The sequence below is a fragment of the Abramis brama genome (genome assembly GCF_963993115.1).
Source record: "Abramis brama genome assembly, chromosome: 1".
Taxonomy (NCBI): Eukaryota; Metazoa; Chordata; class Actinopteri; order Cypriniformes; family Leuciscidae; genus Abramis; species Abramis brama.
The window spans coordinates 56,433,982-56,453,978 of NC_139963.1; the positions used below are offsets into that span (position 1 = coordinate 56,433,982).

The window sequence follows — 19,997 nt, forward strand, 5'->3', positions numbered from 1 at the left end:
TATTTTAAAATAAGTATATTTTTCTGTTGTTTTATGTTTGTCACACCATAGGACAAAACGTCACACTAAAGGACAAATATAGTCATTGCATAAAAAGAGTCAGAATATATAGTGTTTATTGTAACAATAATAAAGGAGGACATTTGTTTTTTTGTTGAAACTTTATATATTTGTTTTAAAAGCTTCTTAAGGAGGTCTTGTCCTACGGTGTGACATCTGTGTCCTATGGTGTGACAGGCCAAAGTGTCACACCAAAGGACATTTCCTGTGATATTTTCTGTCACACCAAAGGACATTTGAGCTTTTGTGGCAGTTAATAACCATGCTAATACTAGCTGAACTGTTATTAGCAATTGGCATGATACATTTGCATAATATTACTTACTCCTGCTGTTAAAAATACAAATTTTAATTAAAAAATTTAATTTAGGAGTGTCACACTAAAGGACAAAAAAAATTAACAACTTCAGTGGTCTGAGAACATAGTTAAATATTTGAACAATTCTGAGAGAAATACTTGCCATGTGCACTTCTCATGGGCTTCATAGGGGTCTACAGACACATGACCTTGAATGGGGTCTTTCAACTAAATTTAGTTGTCCATGATATTGCCCAACTTAATGTCAGGTTATTGCATAACACCAAAGGACATTTTTTTCTGTGACAAACTTTATTAAATTCCTACACTTTTAGAAATGTATGCATAGGAAAAGTGATGGCCACTTAGTGAAATAGAAGTTATGTGAAATATAAAAGTTAATATTTATGAAATAACCTTGTCTACCGTCACACCATAGGACGATTTTGAGATTTGGCTCAAAGTTGTAAAAAAATAAAAATAACTCGGGTATTTAAACAACAAGCTCATGTAAAACAAGAAAATGTTTAATCATTTATAGTATTCTAAATGATGAAAATGTGAAATAAATTATTTTTTATCTTCTGTGACGGTGAAAAAGCCACGTCACGTCAACTACCCATATGGCTCATAAATGTGTGACAAGTATTCGCTGAGTTTTGTTTCAGTTTATAGACGTGCTCAAGAAAAAAAAAGTTCACCGTGACGGGGAGGCAGAAAGCACACCCTGATTATTTTCTTATATTTTACAAAAGCACAATGTTTTGATTCGATTGTAAGTGGACACATACAAAAGTAGAAATATCACAGATTCTTTTTTTACATTTCTTTCTGTATGACCAGAAATGATGATTATGAAATTATGATAACCTCAGTCAGGATTGTTTTCCTATGTGTTTTTATTGCTCTTAGGGCATGAAAAACAAGAATTGATTTTTATTTTATATTTTTTACAATTTTTTCAAAGAGATCTTCAGATGTCCAGCATGCGGTTATGGTTTAAACTTAAGATACTACAAGACAATAATCAAACATATAAAGTATGTGAATTTAACAAACTAATCAATACAATTATATCAAATCATGTGAAAACTATAAAATATACACAAAAAATATAAATGCAAAAATTGCAAAGGCTTCATACAAGATGGACATGCACATTTCTATCATAGCCCTCCTCTGAGAAAACCTAGCGATACGTTTTTTCAATCTCATCTGAAATGATCAGTGTTGGAGGTAATGCATTACAAGTAACATGCATAACGTATTCAGATTACTTTTTGATCTAACAAGTAATTAACTACAAGTAATGTGCATTACCTAATCAGATTACTTTTTGATGTTATGATTAAAGAAACGCATTACAATAACGCACATTACGTAATCAGATTACTTTTTGATGTTATGAGTAAAGAAACGCATTATAAGTAACGTGCATTACGCAATCAGATTACTTTTTGATCTAACAATTGTTAGATTTTGGTGTATTTGGCCGAGCAGTGGTTTGGGTGGCTCGCCAATGTATTAGATTTCTCCAATACATAAAATAAGTAAGCTTGACCAGAGTTCTTGTGTGGCGAGAAGAATTTATTGAAGGTTTGTAGTGTAGCCGTCCTTCAGCAGCAATATTAGCATGTCACCCTTCAACAATCTTAACCCAAAGTTCTGTCTGTTGAGACTGAACTTTATACATGAAGACAAAAGGGCTACAAACAAAGGAAAACTGCTAGGACCTCCCACAGGAGATCGATCTAACTTGCTAATCCACTCTGAGCAATGCTGATTCTTTTTATTCATTCACACCAATCAGTTTCTATGGGCCATACATCTGAATGGGCATTCATCTGTATGGGCCATTTGGCACACACCTTTGCAGACACAGACAGAGTTGATTAAATCTAATGCACAGTAACCATGTAAGTATCTTACTAAAGTTAACTGAAAATACACATAATCTTTCACAAGTAAAGTAATTTTACTGTGATATGACTCATAAACACAAAGGCTTGCCACTTGGTTGCAATTTATAGGATGATGCGCAAAGTTGCACATCAGCCTCTTCATTGGACCCTGGCGCATCATCCTATAAATGTAGGGGGAAAAAAGTGTATTTGATGTATCTATTAACTTTTATATTGTTTTGGTCGCTTGGATGTTTCCTTATAAAGATCCAGAAATGCGTCATGCTTTTCGTCAGGTGTCTTTTTTAATTATATGATGTCATTACGTTGCCATCAGAACAATCTTTAGCTTATTCTAATTTTTTTAAAAAAATATTAGTACATTATCTGTGTCCTACATGTTTCCCTCATTCCTGTTACTTCTCACATGATTTTCCTTCTTCCTCAAAAACAGAGCATTTCTTAAAACTGTGGCACCCAGGAAGTGACATCATCTGGGCTCTTTCTACAGCATGATGGGAGCGGAGGACAAGAAAATAATCTCAATCCATTCTCTCAGTTTTTACACAAACTGTACCATGTTGAACGGATACTAAGGTAATTATAAGAAGAATAATCTCAATAAATTTGAATAACTTCTAGAATTTATGAGAAATACAACTTTATTAACTATAAATCAGACTGTTTATTGGTAAAATAATTATAATAATAACTAGGCTATATTGAAAAATGTCTAAAATATTGGCAACATTGTTGCAAAAAATTGTTGAACCAGATATAAATGTAACAAAAAAGAGAGCTAAAATAATATTTATGACCTTTACTGACCATTTGTTGAACAAACAAGAAAATGTTTTTTCTATTTCATAGTTTAACTGTTTGTCTAAAAGTGATGAAGTGCTTGGATGTTTCTAGCATCATGAATGAATGAAGAATAAACACCAACCTTTTTGTTCTTCAGGATCTTCAGTGTGTTTCATTCTGCAGGGTTCTGGATCACTCATGTTCTCACTGTCCTCTTTAATAAACTCAGTCTTTACAGATTTCAGCTCTTCCTGATGCTCTGATGCTCAACTTCACTTGTAGCTGATGGGAAAATTACAGCATTTATTGGAGAATTAATGTGGGAGGAGCTTCACTGATGATGTGATTGTTGTGGGAGGAGCTTCACTGATGATGAATTCCAGTGTGGGAGGAGCTTCACTGATGATGAATCACACTGTGGTAGGAGCTGATCTGACAAAATCAAAAAATATATCAGTTACTGAGTCTGTTTTTGTACTAAATATCACATCTAAGCACTTATGCCTGTTTGTCTGTCTATTGTCAAGTAACTGATGCTAATTCACTTTTTTTTTTTACTAACCTGGGGCCGTATTCACAAAGCATTTTATCTTACCACTAGGAGTACTCCTAAATCGCACTAAATTTTCACTTTTCCACGAGAATCAATGTATGTTATGATTGCCTAACGATTATACACTGGCCGGGAAGCCGATATTTAAAAGTGAAGCGTTCGTTTACCCCAGGGTAAATAAACCAGCGCGCGTGCACGCGCACTCAAATACGAGATTTTGATTTCAGCCCCGTCTTGACGTCATGACGGGGCAGGATATACCATATATGGACACCGCAGACCTGCCGCAGGAAGTGCGCCCTGGCGCCCCTCCTCCCCTCATATTCAGTCGAGAAAGAAGCAGAAACGTAGTGCACACTGAGTTGCTCTGTTGTTGACTGCCAGAATCAACATGTAAATGTGTTTTCTCTCCCAAGAACGGACCAAGCTGTCAGGGACCAGTGGATTAAATTCATTTTTAATGACGCGGTTCCTACAACCCTTCCCACTGGCTTAACGTTATGTGCCTGTGCTAACTAAACATTTTACGCCGGAATCCTTCACAAATTTGAGGCAATATCAGGCGAAGTTGGCATCGAAGCTCGGGAAAAAGGGGCCATTTTCAACAATCAGACACTTGCCTGCAATTGAAACAGTAAGAATGTGTTTTTATTGCTCTACTCTGTGTAACAAACAGCAGCTAACTGCTAATGCGGCAATTGTATGCTAGCGGGAGTATTAGCTTCGATGTAAACATGGGGAATGGCTGCTAACGTTACTTTGCAAACAACAAATGACTGAGATCATCATGAATTCGGCTATTGTATATTGCGCCATGATGTCATTTTGTAATGATATGCTAAAGCGTCACCTGCGGTGTCAACCCCCTCCTTCCTGCCACCAATCAACGCGCCCCTCATTTGCATTATTAAAATGACTGTCCACGACAGCCAAAATATCGCATCAGATCTCGCGAGACAATAATGCCTTCAGAAATAAGGGTCTGAGGAGCTCTGTGTTTATTTTTTTTCCACTTTTCTCTTTTAGAAGGGCCTGAAAGACTATAATACAGCAGTAGGTATCCAAGGTAATACTAGGTCATGACTCCTTTAAAAGTTATTCACAACGCCTTTCAGACCTACTCTTAGTAAAGAAAAATGACAACTCCTAAACTAAGAGTGAGTCTTCGTTGCTATGGATGACGTCATTACTCATGCACGAGCTTGACTGAAGTGACCACCTTGATTGGCTGATGATTGTAACGCGGGAATGATTCCAAACACCTCCCCTACGATGATGAGTGACAGGTGACAGGTCTGAGAATGCGTGTGTTACACAAGTAGTGCGAAGGACGCAAGATGATGAATAACTGAATAAATAGCCTAAATGAATAAAGAGTAAGGCAAAACAAATAGCCTAGTAGCCTAATGAAACATATGGATTGATGCAATATCTTTGCAACATTATTAATCTGTCACTATATGCCTCTGCCTACGTTTGCAAAGAGAAGAACATTTTAATTTGATTCACAATGAAACGTTACAACTAGTTTACATGCAATGAGTAGCCTAGTTTTGGTTGTTGTTGGTGGCGTTATTGCATCCCTAGTTATGCTTACAATGCAAAATTGTGCCCTCGCGATTGGAAGCTCCTGTAGCCGCCGCATACGCATTTCAAAACATCGCAACGTGAAATGCCACTAAAAGCGGTTTGTGAATAGGTTTTAGTGAGTTAGGAGTCCTCTCGACTTCTTTTAAGCTGTCCCAAGCTTAGGTGCTACTTTTAGGGCTAAAATGCTTAGTGAATTACTCTTAGTCAAAAAAATTAGGAGTCCTAAAGTTACAAGTGACACACCAATTATTTTTAGGAGTTGCTCCTAAATTCGCCAGTTAGGAGCTACTTTTAGCCTTAAAATTCTTTGTGAATACGGCCCCAGAACATTATCCTGCTTCTTCATTAAAATTAAGGGTGGAAAAAATAATAATACTCCGATGCATCGATGTTATGCTTGCAGTTTTCCTTACAAATGCTCTATGAAGGCATAATTTATGTCTTTTGGAATGCAGTGGGATTATATATTAAAAAAGCAAAACTCGCTGACATAAGGACGCTTTCAGTTTCAAATGCTGACGTGGGCTTGGTGAAGAGCATGAGGCTGTGAGAGACTCCGTGTAGAGGTGAAATGTTTTTACATCTCAAAATTATTTCTGATGCGAAATTAGTGTAAAGACAGTCAGTTGTGTTTTAAAGGATTAAACCGACACACCACATCTTATATTTTATTAGTGCATTAGTGAATATCTCCTGCTGTCCATGATGTCATAGTAATAATCAAACAATCATCTCAGTATGCTAATGTATGCAGAGAATCGTCATTATGCAGATTGAGCTGATGTGTCTCTTACACCTCTAACACACATCTGTGCCATTTGCTTCACAGGACACACACACAAGTCGTTCTAGAATTGGGGGTACATTTCGAGTCCACCAGATAAACCTTCTTTAATTAAAATAAAAAATAAATTACTTTTTTGAATCAGTTTTGAATAATAACACAAATTCAAACCCTCCAAAGCATTTGTAGAAAAAGCATGTGATTGGACCAAGGGATATCACTTCCTCTGGCGGGAAATTCTGGAAAGCAGTGAAGTATGTCATTATTCTTCTCTCATTAATTTGTACAAAATGTTTAGGATACACCAATAGTTGATTAATTATTTGTCAAATCTATTATTGTGATATTGCAGTGAATCTCTCATTCACTTTTAAAAAAACGATAATATGGCGAAAACCCATACAATTCTGTTTTTAGACATGCCATGTGGTGTCTGGTTTGAGGTTAGTTTTTTGAGCTAAAGCACAAAATGGTAGAAAACGTTAACTCTGTTATCGTCAACCCAATTTATCTATAACAGAGTTGACAGATTTTTCCGTTAGTATAGCCTATTGATGTTCAGTATTAATATTTTACATTTCACAAGTTTAAGATATCAGCAAATATTGAAAATGTTGAATTTAAAGTGCATTCTTTGAAAATAAAAAAGTTTAACAGAAAAAAAATAAAAAAATCCTAGGCCTAGCTGCCACCCAGTGTTGCCAACTATTTTCAAAGGAAAGTAGCTAACCTCCCCTAAAAGTCGCTAGATTATGTCATACGTCAATTAGCATATTCATGGCGTCATCACGGCGTACTTGCGTTCTGCCTGCCTAATGTTTTTTCTCATTAAAATCATGCTCACATACTGTTTTAATATAATATAATATAATATAGCTGAATGTCCAATAAAGCTGTTCTCATTTACTATATTTTTTTTTGTCAGACGAGTACAGCTATTCATAGATGCCACCTACGTCACTACAAATAGAACGCCGCCATATTTGCGACCGACTCGTCCGGTATGGCCGCCCAAACTGCCAATTTGAATGAGAGAGAGAGACAGAGATACCTGGAGAAAATTTCTATTTTAGGCTCCGATCCTTATTTGTTACCCCCAGTTTTCTTTAGTCCATTATTATCTGCCCCAGGCTTGCCCCAATTGCCCTTTCATGATATAGAAATACTTAAGTCATAGAGCTACATGGCACGCGTTCATGAGAGTCGAGGCGATGTCATGAATGAATCTATGAATCTGCAGCTGTTCGGCTGGCATGAATCAATCTATCTAATCCGTCCATCAGCACAGCCAGAGACATCAGTCAAATATCATAAAAGACTGCCATATCTGTCCTAAAGAACAGATGTTCAATTACAGAGAGAAGGTTTAATACACACAAATATCGAAATGAAAGAATCTTTCGAGTCGAATCTTTTTGAATGATTCGGCTGTGATTAAAAGCTATCAAGAGGTAAAGCTCATCAGTGATTATAACGACTTAAATTGCAGTTTGTTCGTCACATAAAGCTATCATATGAATAAATAACGATATTAATATAATGGACGAGTCGTATTAGATCACTTTTATGATACTTTTGTGATGTTTTTTTGTCTTTTATTAGGGACTGTTCGTTATTTATTTAAGGGGCCACCGGAGGAGTTTTGAGATCTGTTGTCAAAAAAGACATGACCTCCCTTCGCCAGCAATAATTTTTTCTATGACCCTCCAAAATGATTGTGAAAAAAGGCATGACCCTCCCCGATAATTTATTGATTAGCCTAATTCTGTACTGGTTTGCGCTTGGCAAAGATGTTCAGATAGCCATTGTTTGTTTGTTTTTTAAACCATAAACTCTTGCTTTCTCATCTGGCTGTAACGATAGACCAAACCTACGATTCGGTTTGTATCACGATTTTTTATTTTAGATTTGAAAAAAAAAAAATCATGTTTTCGGTTGCGAATAAAGCATCTAAAAGCTGTCACAAAGAACCGGCAAAAGTAATGATTATTAATATGTCATATATAGCTAGACATTTTAATTGTTTTTAATAAACAAGTGTTTTCTGTGTCTACTGCAAAGATGAAGTTGACGATGCGTCGCGATCTTCTCAGAACGCGCCAGAGAGAAATGCACATTTCATAAGGAGAAAGCAGTCTGTTTTCCTTCGTTTTGAATTGTTCTGCATGTTTAAAAGTAGACATTTCAAGCTTTCTATATATTTATCAGGTCTATGAGGCAAGTAGCATAGCCTACCTTACGCTGAGTTTCGGTTCATTTATGAGACAAGAGTCCAGTTCACTCGCCCGCGCCTCCGTGTCATGATTATCTATTTTCTACTATATTTAGACTACTTCTTATTTATTAAATCCAGATGAAACATTGATTAAAATTAAGATAAAATTAATAAAAAAACGAAATTCACTTTAAAGAAAGGCTTTGTGCTTTCTGTTTGAGGTCTCTGTGCAATTTTTAAAGTCGCTTCAGAGCAGTCATGTCCGTGCGTAATGGAGAACTGTCACGTCCGTAACATTTTTTTTTTTTTTTCACATAAATGTAAACACGAAAAATAAAATAAAAATAATATAAAATGTAATTTTCTGTGGAGGCCGATCTTTATTCATCCGGTGGGTATATATATTTTGGTTTGCACAGTGTAATTTATAGAATTACTAAAAAATATTTTGCCACCTAAAAGTTAAAGATTTTTTTGTGTCACGTCACGTGTATTTCCCTCATATTAAATATAAAATGCGTGTGTAGACTGATATTTTTCTAATGTCTTGACTCCTTTCAGACGTTTCAAATAAATGCATTTTCTGAGAATTTTTATTTTAAGTTTTGACTGCAAATGTCACGTCCATTCACTGGAATCGCCCAATTTTAACGAATTTATCCTCAACTAGTTTTTGTGGTGTAGGTCTATGTATTTTATGTTAACTTAAATAATAGCCTACTAATAGTGATTTAAAGATGTGGTAGCGCTGCGAAGATCGCGAGTCGTCAACTTCATCTGTCTAGCCGACACTGACATAAAAAATAACTGTTTTATTAGTAAACAATTAAAATGTCTCCTGCTATATTGAACATATTTGCCTGTTCCTTACAAAACACTGACAGTGGGGTTTTTGACTGTTTTTTTTTTTTTTTTTTGTTTGTTTGTTTGTTTTTTTGAGCCGCTGCGGACAAATTATTTCGACACACACACACACACACACACACACACACACACACACACACACACACACACACAATATTGATAAACAGGATTTGTTTGTTGCTTTTTTAATACAATAAAAATTTAATTTCATTTATTGTTTAATAAAATTAAAAGCCTATTATTTTTAGTTTATTAACAGCAACAACAGCTGTAAAGATGAAGTTAACGATCGCCATCTCCGTAGTAGTGAACACGCCGAGAGAAATGCACATCATTACATAACCAGAGAGTAGCCTATTTCTTTTCGTTTTAAATTGTTAAAAAGACATTTCAAGCTTTCTTAAGATATATTTCATGTGAGAGGCATATGCTGAGTTTCGTTAAGTTAGGAATAGGATGAGATGCGCTCCTGTTTACGAGCAGTGCAAGTGACCACGCGGGCGCCTCTATGATTTTGTTGTCTGCTATATTTGGTATTTGGCAATTGGTTGATAAAACAAAAATATTAAAATTAAGATACAATTTATACAAAACGAAATTCACTTAAAAAATCTTTTCTGCAAAACAAAACTTAAATCAAATCATCAAAGTGGTCAAAATCATGTCCGACCCGCTCCATGTCTCTCGATATTGCGTATACTCGTGTGTGCGGTTCACTTTTCATAATCAACATAGATGAAAAAATAACATTATTATATTTTAACAAAAATGAAAATAAATGAGCTTATTTAATGGTAACAACACAGTAGGCCTACAGACTCTGTATTTGTACAAATTGCTGCACATTCATTTAATTCTGAATTTTGCACACACAAGTTGAAAGGCATTTGTTTGTGCATGCATGTAAAACATCTGCAACATTTATCAAGTTCACTGATAATTATGCGTGCATTTATTAATTATTATCTTAATGAATAATGTAACAAGGACGAAGCATGTAAACTGTTTGTTTAGAATTTGGATCGATCATCGCAAATAATAGATCCGAATGAAGAAACGTACAAAACCATAGGCTATAGAAAATGGGTGGGCCCGGACCTAAATGCCCACCCGGGCCCAATGGTAGCGCCGCGGCTGGTGGTAGGCTAATCCTACATCTTAAACATCGTGGAAACAAAATAAGAATGGAAACTAAAATATGCAGTATCGCCCTACAGCGCACATTCTATCAGCAGTTCTGGCGCCTCAGTCCCAATACTGTTAAACTAGACGTACGTTCACATCACATGTTAATGCAGCGCTAGAGTTACACTCACAGGACACTGTGCACTTAACAAAAGTTCATTATTTGCTCGTGCTTTAAAGCTTTGCCGGGTAAACATTTCTTTGGCATTCTGTTCTGACATGATGCACTTTTTCTAAGCGCGAACTGAAGCGCACACTGTCAAACAGCGCCAAACTGGATTTTTGTTGGGTCATGCCATCTGATATCGAAGGGGGGCTGGTAACGCGAGATCAACATGGAGCTAAATGGAAAAAAATAGCACCAAACAAGCCATTTTGAAATGTTGCTGTTTTAATGAATATAAAAGTTGGGTGACCCTCCCCCTAGACTAAAAAAAGTTGGATGACCCTCCCCTCAATAAAGAATAAAAATACATGACCCTCCCCTATTTTCCTCCGGTGGCCCCTTCCATAAATACCGAACGGTCCCTTATTATTATTTTTTGCGTGACAGCCCCCAGTAGGCTAACGTTACTCATTCACTTTCATTACATCGACAAGAGTCTCCATAGGCTACATATTCAAAAATGTCCCTTTGTCTTCCACGGAAAGTAAACTTAAGGATTTGCACATGAAGGTGAGTAAATGACGGCAGAATTATCATTTTTGGAAGAACTAGTTCTTTAATATGCATTTCAAGGCTGAGATTATGCATCGTCTGCAGAGCTAACGTTAACGTTACTCAAAATAGCATCTAAAGCGCATGTGACGAAGACAATATCTTTATGAACTTCAGAAAAATATTTATTAGATTTAGGTAGGTATTAACTAACAGACAGATAGTTATATTCAAAACAACCCCAAATCTTACTAACTTACCATGATAAAGTGCATTTAAACAGATCCAACAATAAAATGAAGACAAAACATTATCTGTCGATATCTGTGTATAATGTTGGCCACGTGTATAATGGAAATATAATTAACCACAAACCAACATGAGACTTCAGGTCTTTTAAATAAATGATTCTCTCTTCTCTCTTCTTTTGGTATAGAATAAAATACCAGTTCAGGGTTCCTCTTTCGGCTGTTGTTGCAGCCAACTCAACTGCACAACATATTGCAGGCATTACCAGAGAATGTCTAATATGGCGAGAAGTTTCACTCTCACTACACTTCCGGCTTCTGAACTGGTTGCAGTTCCACTCTGATTCCATATGAGGGCGCTCACAGGACGAGTGCAGAATGAATGGAGGTCTATGGCGAAAAACCCTCAAAATCCACTTTTCTCAGGATATAATTTTTTGTCTAGTAATTTGAATGTTGTATTCGAAAGGAGATGCAAAGAAATTACACATTGCTGGGTGTTAGATTTTTTAGAGTCACTTATTTGCTTTAAAAAGTCTTTTAAAATGGAAATGACGTCAGAATGCTGACGTCATTAGCAGAATGCTAGCGTGTTATGGGCAACAACAACTCAACCTGTAAGAAATCAAAACGACATAAGTACTCGTTCATTCAACTTTCGACCTAAAACCCATGTTGAACTTGCAAAATCTACAATCAGATCTGAGATTTCTCAACGGCAATCGGGTGAAAGAGACAAATTTAGCCGTCTAGCCCCATTGACTCCCATTCATTCTGCACTCATGGCGATCGCCCCCAGTGGAACTCTGGTGGTACTACAACCAAAATTCGGTACAATAGGGCTTAATAGGGAGTGGGCAGGCTCTCCGTAGACGGGCTCTGGCATTACTGAGACCGCTGCGGTCACAAAGATGGCGGCGCAAAGCTACAGTGACGTCACGTGAATCGAATGAATTGAATGACTATTTTTTATATGTGTAAAATTATCTGAATTGAGAGAGTTCGGGAACTGGGTCAAGTCAAGTCAAGTCATCTTCATTTATATAGTGCTTTTAACAATGTAGATTGTTTCAAAGCAGCTTTACAGAGATAAACGTATAATTTATGGTGAGATTGTTTTGGCTTTATAGCGGTTCTTTAGTAAAGTTATTTTCCAGCTAAGGTTAGTTATGATTGATTCGCTTCCGTCGCAACAATCATTTGTTATTAAATTAGGGGCCGCTAAGACGACACAATTCGTCATATCATTACGCCTGCTGCACTCATGGTACGGCCGCACAGTTCCTATTGTTACGCCGGAATGAGAGTATAGTTCCTAGCCATATAGGCTTAGAAAATCGCAACTTTTCATTTTCCGTCGATCTTATTACGCGGTTTAACTACAGAAGAGTCAAGTTTTAAATAGGAAAAATATTGAAACTCGTTGGTCATTTTGAAAGAAATGCTACTGGGCTCATCAGAATCAATGATCTATGCTAAGCTATGCTAAAAGTGGTACCGTCAGACCCGGAGTTCGGCTGAATGAATGGATTCTAAAACAGTAAAACTCAACTGTTTAACTCTGGGGGAGTTGTAAAATGAGCATATTTCCGAAAAAAGTGGAGCATCCCTTTAAAGAACAAGTTTAAAGGGGTCAGATTACTAATATTGGAGTCAAATAACTAAATGCTCATTCTCCAGCTTTTAAATCCTATTGGTTCAAAATAGCACTAATCCTTCCAAGACTTACAAATAGTGTTTTCAGCAGCTGTTAAAGGGTTGATCAGCTTTTTTTCCGAAGGCTTGTGTTTAGGCTATGTGGTGCAGTCTAACATGTGCTCATGCTTCATTCAAAAAAAACCCGCATTTTTAAAATATAATTTACCTTTATTCTGCACCGCTGTGTCCCTCCTCGTAAACCGATCTGATGATTTCCTGGTTATAAGAAGCCTCTCCCTCAGAAATACACGACGGGCTCTGATTGGTCAGCTTGGCCCAGTGTGTTGTGATTCGCTAACCGCCTAGTTCACGCTGTCCGGAAACGTCCATAACAGCAGTTGCATGTGCTCCGGTGTAATGTAAACACAGGCGTCAATATTGCCTTATCAATTTCATCCCGAATCAGATTTAGAGAATATTAGTGGAGAGGAATCGAGCAGAACTTGCGCACGAACGGCTGTTTCAGGACGTTTCAGAGTGGTATGTTTTTTTTTTGTTGTTGTTGTTTTTTGTAGATGTCTCATTCTCTTTATATACACTGTTATTTGTAAATGCTAAGTTACTGCTTATGCTAATGCTACTGTTTATGTTAAAACACGCAAAAAGTTCATACAATCGTTCTAACTCATAATATTACAACCCTAGAATGGATTATTTGATCATCTCTCTCTCTCTCTCTCTCTCTCTCTCTCTCTCTCTCTCTCTCTCTCTCTCTCTCTCACTCACTCACTCACTCACACACACACACACACACACACACACACACACACACACTCTCTCTCTCTCTCTACAAAACAAATGTAATCAAATATCTGTTGTCAGAGTTATGGACAGTAAACAAAATGTTTACACAAGTGAACCATGTTTGATATAACGTTACCTGTGGCCACCATGATATAATTATTTTATGCCGTAGACATAACCTCTTCACCATGCGCGTAATTTGCACGGGGGTTACGGGGGTCATGACCCCCTCAAAAATCAGAGGGGGCGTTATTGATCGTAGTATTACTTTATGGTTCCCATGGAGACGCGTCATTCATTGCTTGTCACACCACAGCCACAATAGCGCTGAATGACTGATGATCTGCTTTTATTTCCTTTTTTATTCAAAATTTCACAAATTTGTTAGCTATAGCAGGATATAGCTGATATTCCGATTGTCAAATATGTGCAAGTGGATGTGTTTTGTTGTTCAAACACCTTTATAACGTTTGCGTTAGTTGAGCTGTATGCGCAACGTATTTTAGGTATCTTATTAAAATACCTAAAAAAAAATACGTACATTATTAGGAATTTACCACCTCCGGCTCAATTTGAGATTATCATTATTATTATTTTTTATTTTATTTTTGTTCTTTTTGCATGGAGTTTGCAAAGTGACAAAATGAATCAAAGCACAACTTAGTCCACACTTGTATTTTCCCAGTTTCTGAATTTGATGTTATCAGAGGCTATGCAATTTTTTTTAATCTACTTTTGAGTCTTATTTCATGCAAAGTGATAATATTATTGCACTTTCATTTTCTCTATTTGAAAGTTTTTAATGCTGTTATTTGATGTTAAGTTTTTAAAATGTGATGTTAATAAAATACATTTTAACAGTTAAACTTAAAGATTTTGTTAGTGGATGGTGAGTTTTGGTGATGCCCACCATTATGTGAAATCTGTTCAGAATAAAGGTGCAAGCTGCACTCCAGTGTGCCACCCTGTATTGTGTAATGTATTGAGAGTTGAATTGTGCATAATACATTTGCTGCATGTAGGTGCCAATACAGTGATGCAATTGATTAATCTTTAAGTTCTTGTTTTTTTTTTTTTATAAGATATTGAACACACACAAAAAATCAATTAAGTAGAAGCTGCCACTGCTGGCTAGTGCTTAAACACTTAATTTAACTACTGTGTAATTATGGCATAAATAGTCAAGTGAACAGCTGCATTTACGTTAAGTAGCCTAAATCACTAAAAGTATCACAATGTATTTCTAAAACAGGAACGGCAAATTAGCATGTTACACAAGAAAATTATTCAATAAATAAATAAATTAATAAATATGCCGCGAGTTTAACCCCCCCAATGGTAGACCCAAAGTTACGCCCTTGCTCTTCACGTTAAGACAAACAGGTAAACTAGAGCATTTGTATTAGCCTATCTGACATAGCATTTGACAGTAATATATTATTTAGCCACAGCCACAAATCTAACACTGAACTGAAAAGGGTATTTTATAAAAAAATTAATTAATAAAATTGTAAATTTTAGTTTTGCAATATAACTGTATAAGAAACAGTGCAACAAATAATTCTAGGAATATTAAAAAAATATACATGAATAATATAAAAAAAAAAAAAAATCTCTTTAAAACTTCATTTCCCAGAAACAATTTTGTTAAATAAAAGGCATTTCAGTTTTTAAATATGAAAGTGCAACAGAAACTTATACTCAATCTAAGTAGTCCTTTAAAGCACTAAGTGCAGCCACAGTGTAGTGAAAGTTTTTACTCAATATAGTGAAGTTTCAGCTATATTAGATAGTTGAATGCAGTGTAAAGTTTAATTGTGTATTAAGAAATAGCCTTGTTTTAGTGGACTCGATTAAAATAAGTTCAGGGTACTCATAACTATTGTTTTTTTTTTTTTTGTATAACTAACTTAATTGAATTGAGGTCATCTGTATCCTCAAATGAAATGACTTAGCTTAACTTGTTGGGTTTTACAGTGTAGCCTATCCATACTTTTATTTAAGTTTTAGGGCCCTATTTTAACGATCTGAAACACAAGTATCAAGTGGGAAACGCAAGTAACTTTGTGGGCGGGTCTTAGGCACTGTTGCTATTATACCGGCGGGATAAATGACTCTTGCACCCGACGCAAATCTAAAATGGGTTGACTCTGAAGTAGCTTCATTATTCATAGGTGTGGTTTGGGCGTAACGTGAAATAAACCAATCAGAGTGTCATCTCACATTCCCTTTAAGAGCCGGAGCGCTTGTTCTATGGCGGTTTGCTATTATAACAGCGGATTTGCCAGGCGTGCGCCAGGAGCGGTTCACACCCGAGGAGACCGAAATGATATGGGCATAAATACATGGAAAAGTGTTTAAAATCAAAATACTGTGTGAAAAAAAAAAACTATTTAAATACAAATCAGGGTTTTTCCTGGCTCAAAATGAGGCGGAGGTGGTAAAATCCTAATAATGTATTTTAATAATAAGGTAATTAAATGTTATTTTTCATAGATCATCATATAGCCTAATGTGTTTTCTGCATTATTTTTGTGGGTGGAGGTTGGTACCTCTAGGGGGGTCCTTAATTTCTAAAAAAAGAAATTTTTGTACATTTTAAAGATAAATTCATTAATCTGGTGCACTTTGAGTCACCCAAATCCACTGTTAAAAATAAATAATCCACCCGCAAACCACCCATATTCTTTGATTTAGATATCTGCATCTGATCATCACATTACAATTATTCAAATTCTCAGTGTTAAGCATGATAATATGGTACCATATCACACTGAAGTTGGCTAATTAAAAATTAACATTTATTTAAAATAAAAGTTCTTCTTTTGGCAAAATTACATTTCCTTAATAGCCTTAACAGAGGCTTTACTCCATTCAAACTTAAATTGTCAATGTTTCATTACATCACTGTTTGAAAACAGAATAATTTTTTGTACCTAAATTATTTTATTAAAGGAGAACTCCGGTCAATTTTAACATTGAGCTCATTTTTTTGTAAATTTGGAGTGCTGTCAATACAGAGAACAACGACAAAAAAGCTATTAATAAAAATGATGTTATTTCAGCCAGCGCACATACCTGTATTTACATCCTGTTTTCGGTCGAAGTCCAAAGTAATCGATTGTCGAGTTCACACGCATAGGTTTAGTTACCTATGATCACGCGCGTGAACTCGACAATCGATTACTATGGACTTCGACCGAAAACAGGAAGAAAATACAGGTATGTGCGCTGGCTGAAATAACATCATTTTTATTAATATCTTTCACATCTACTGCAGTCAGATTCACTCGTGTTCACTCTGAAGGAATCACTCACATTAGCTGTGCACTTGTAATGACACATCAAGGATGTTAAGAGGCTAAAAGCAGGTTTAAAACGTGCCCCATTGAAGTCAGCTGGGTGCCAATTTTAAGAAGAGGATAACATGGTGTAGGCAACACCGATTTTTGTCATTGTTCTCTGTATTGACAGCACTCCAAATTTACAAAAAAATGAGCTCAATTTTAAAATTGACCGGAGTTCTCCTTTAAATGTTTGCTCCATCTTTCATTTCAAATTCTTAAATTTGATCAATATATTCAATTAAAATAATAAGACATTAGGCTGTTTCCAATCAAGTTAAATAATTTACATTGAAAAATTATAACTGTATTAAATTAGATTATTTTAAATATTTTTGAATATACAAATAAGGAATGTTGAAAATGTTTGAAACTAAACCGCCAGTAAGAGGCGGCAGGCGACCGTCTTAATGAGCGAGTCATTGAGTCATTCATTCAAACGATTCGTTCAAAAGGCTGATTCATTCAGAATGAGGCAGTTTATGAATAGGTAATTGAATCTTTGACTCAATCGATTCGTTCAAAACGCTGAATCATTCAGTAATGAAACACGGCTGAGTGTTGCTGTGAGATGCGCTATGGTTCTGCTGTGATCTTTGTTTGGAACTATTTTCGCTGCTGAAACAGAACAAAAACAGTCATTGCGTCTCAAATGTAAGTGACTTAATTTTAACTAGGCTATTTGTTTATTGAACTGTTATGAAATCAGTCTCGGTTTCAATCTTGATGGCATTCAGGAAAACATCACTCTGATCGTGTGTAGCCTATATTGTTTCTTAACTATAATATGTTATAAATAACAGCACGAGCCTCAACAGTGCAACTTTGTTACCGTCAGTACATTAGGTAGGCCTATATTATCAACTATAGGCTATCAATCGCCACTTACATTAAATTAAATAAAACAGAATCATCCTCACGTTTTCGGTGATTCGGAATATTTTTATATTAATTTTTTTTTTTTTAATCATCATTTGTCCGGATGGGCTACAATTCTCTCTCACTTTTCCCTTCAAAAAAGAAAGAAAGAAGAAAACACACGTGTCCCGGACAAAGTATATGGTCCCAGACAAGCGTTATTGTCGAGTCCTCCTGATATGTTTTCTTTGATTGGTTTTCCATGAAGAGAATTACGTTGTTGAAAACGAAAGTAAAGTGACGCACGTTCATTGCGTTTTACAGAATAAAAATCTGCCTGCCTCTATGGGAATTTAACATAGGGGTGTACTCACTTATGCACCATGTATTTTAAGGAAGAACATTTATTTATTTACGATACATTATTCATTCACAAAGAAAATTGGTGTCCTTAAAGGTTGGATTTTTCCTAATTTTTTAAATTAAGGCATTAAGTTCAATTTCCAAAATATGATTTTTTTATTCCTCTTTTTAGTCAACTTTAGCATGGGTGTATTCACTTATGCATTGCACTGTATATATATATATATATATATATATATATATATATATATATATATATATATATATAGGCATATTATTATACATGTTAACACACACTCTGTCCCCCTTTACTTAACATACACATAAATTGTAAGAATATGACTAATAGTAAAGACTACTAAGGAATAAACATTAGGCCTATGCTAAAGCTATTAAATAGCAGTCCCAAACTAGCTTTTGTTAATACAATGTTGGTATGAGCTACCACAGTCATTTAAAATATAAAAAATAAAACAAAGTGAAAATAAAGTGGCATTTTGAGGTTAATATTGAAATGACAGTTACCATGGTGAAAACACAATATTAACAAGAACTGTTAATGAAACATGGAAACTGCTCCTGGGAATGAAAATCATCCCTGCATGCAAATCCTTCTCAGTTAACACACGACGTACCAGTAACGTGATTTATTGGTATTTTACTTTTATTTCGTGACTTACTAATTTACACCGTAACAACGTTGCATGCTCGTAGTTTCCTTTGCACTTTATACACAGCGCGCGCCGCCGCATTTGTGCGTGCAATTGAAGAGTGTGCGCTACTAGCACAGTATAACGGCTGACATGACACAGGAACGTCCGTTTTTCTGAGGTGAAAGACTTTTTTTTACAGCGTACACATACGTCACTTCCTGATAGTTCCTATTGTGCTGGGTTTTCTTAAGTAGTTGTGATTCGCCTCTCATAACATGCTCCAAATGCACGCAGAGTGTATTTTTTTTTTTTTTTGTAATCGCAGCTTTGAACGATTACGTAATCGTGGCATCCATAATCGTAATCGCGATTAGAAATTCTATTAATTGTGCAGCCCTACCTTGACTTTTAATTCCTAACCTTATATCTGCCCTCTCTTTCTTTCTTTCTTTCTTTCTTTCTTTCTTTCTTTCTGGCAATTACAAATAAACTTATCGTCGCTGTCGGGCGGAATCCTTGCATCTCCAAAACCATTATTTTTCAGGAAATTAAAAAAACTGCATATTTTTTGAGTTATTAAACATTGCATCGTTAAAGTTGGTATTATACCTTATATTGCTATCATATACTGTTGTATACCAACATTAACACAACATTTCCACAAAATCATATTTAATCGGAGATACAAGATTTATGACTTGGGAGCAGGGAGATACGAGTTTACGCTGTCATTGATAAGAATGGTACGGACACAGACGTCAGTGTTCATCAAAGTCTGAGGTTGCGTTGAGCCTTTTGACAAGAGATAAGGCTTTAAAGTCGGCATGAAACGGAAGTTGAGATTGTCATTTTTTTCCTTGTTGTGACGTATATCCGAGTGAAACGGCTTCTGAAATTAGAAAAAAAATGTAGGGCGGGACTTGATTTCGTCCATCGGGAATTGATTGGATCGTTGGAGGTTGGGCGTTGCAAACAAAATGGAGGCAGATTTGAATGCCAGTTTACATTCAGTTGTGGAGGTTTCTCTGAGAGGCGGTGCAGAAACGAGACAGACACCGATAGCCGCACCCTCATCGGCACTGGCCACACCCTTTCGCCATGGCACGTGACCGAAAGAGAAGAGAGGTCGTTTCGAGGGGGGATTACACTGTGCTTTATTAAATCCAGAGTCAACGCA

At 35.9% G+C, this 19,997-nt stretch overlaps 2 protein-coding genes across 7 annotated transcripts in view; one reads left to right on the forward strand and one right to left on the reverse strand.

Annotated features, from left to right (window-relative positions):
• Positions 1-19,997, reverse strand: part of LOC311076073 (uncharacterized protein) — a 208,672-nt gene that overhangs the window by 4,295 nt on the left and 184,380 nt on the right. Inside the window, exons 1-2 of one of the 4 annotated variants that reach the window (XM_084103942.1) lie at positions 13,025-13,119; positions 3,206-3,495 (exon numbers count right to left, since the gene is read on the reverse strand). The exons of 1 other annotated variant lie outside the window; for it this stretch is intronic. In XM_084103942.1, the coding sequence (XP_083960068.1) occupies positions 3,206-3,263 (58 nt within the window). In that variant the 5' untranslated portion in view covers positions 3,264-3,495; positions 13,025-13,119. Of the gene's footprint in view, positions 1-3,205; positions 3,496-13,024; positions 13,120-19,997 lie in introns of those variants that run through there. 2 more of the 4 variants (XM_084103943.1, XM_084103944.1) reach the window with 2 other exon arrangements.
• The window catches only part of LOC311075682 (uncharacterized protein), a 47,349-nt gene continuing 40,539 nt past the window's right edge, over positions 13,188-19,997 (forward strand). For all 3 annotated transcript variants that reach the window (XM_084103228.1, XM_084103225.1, XM_084103227.1), the window contains exon 1: positions 13,188-13,338. The gene's annotated coding sequence lies outside the window, so the exon portion shown is untranslated. The remainder of the gene's footprint in view (positions 13,339-19,997) is intronic.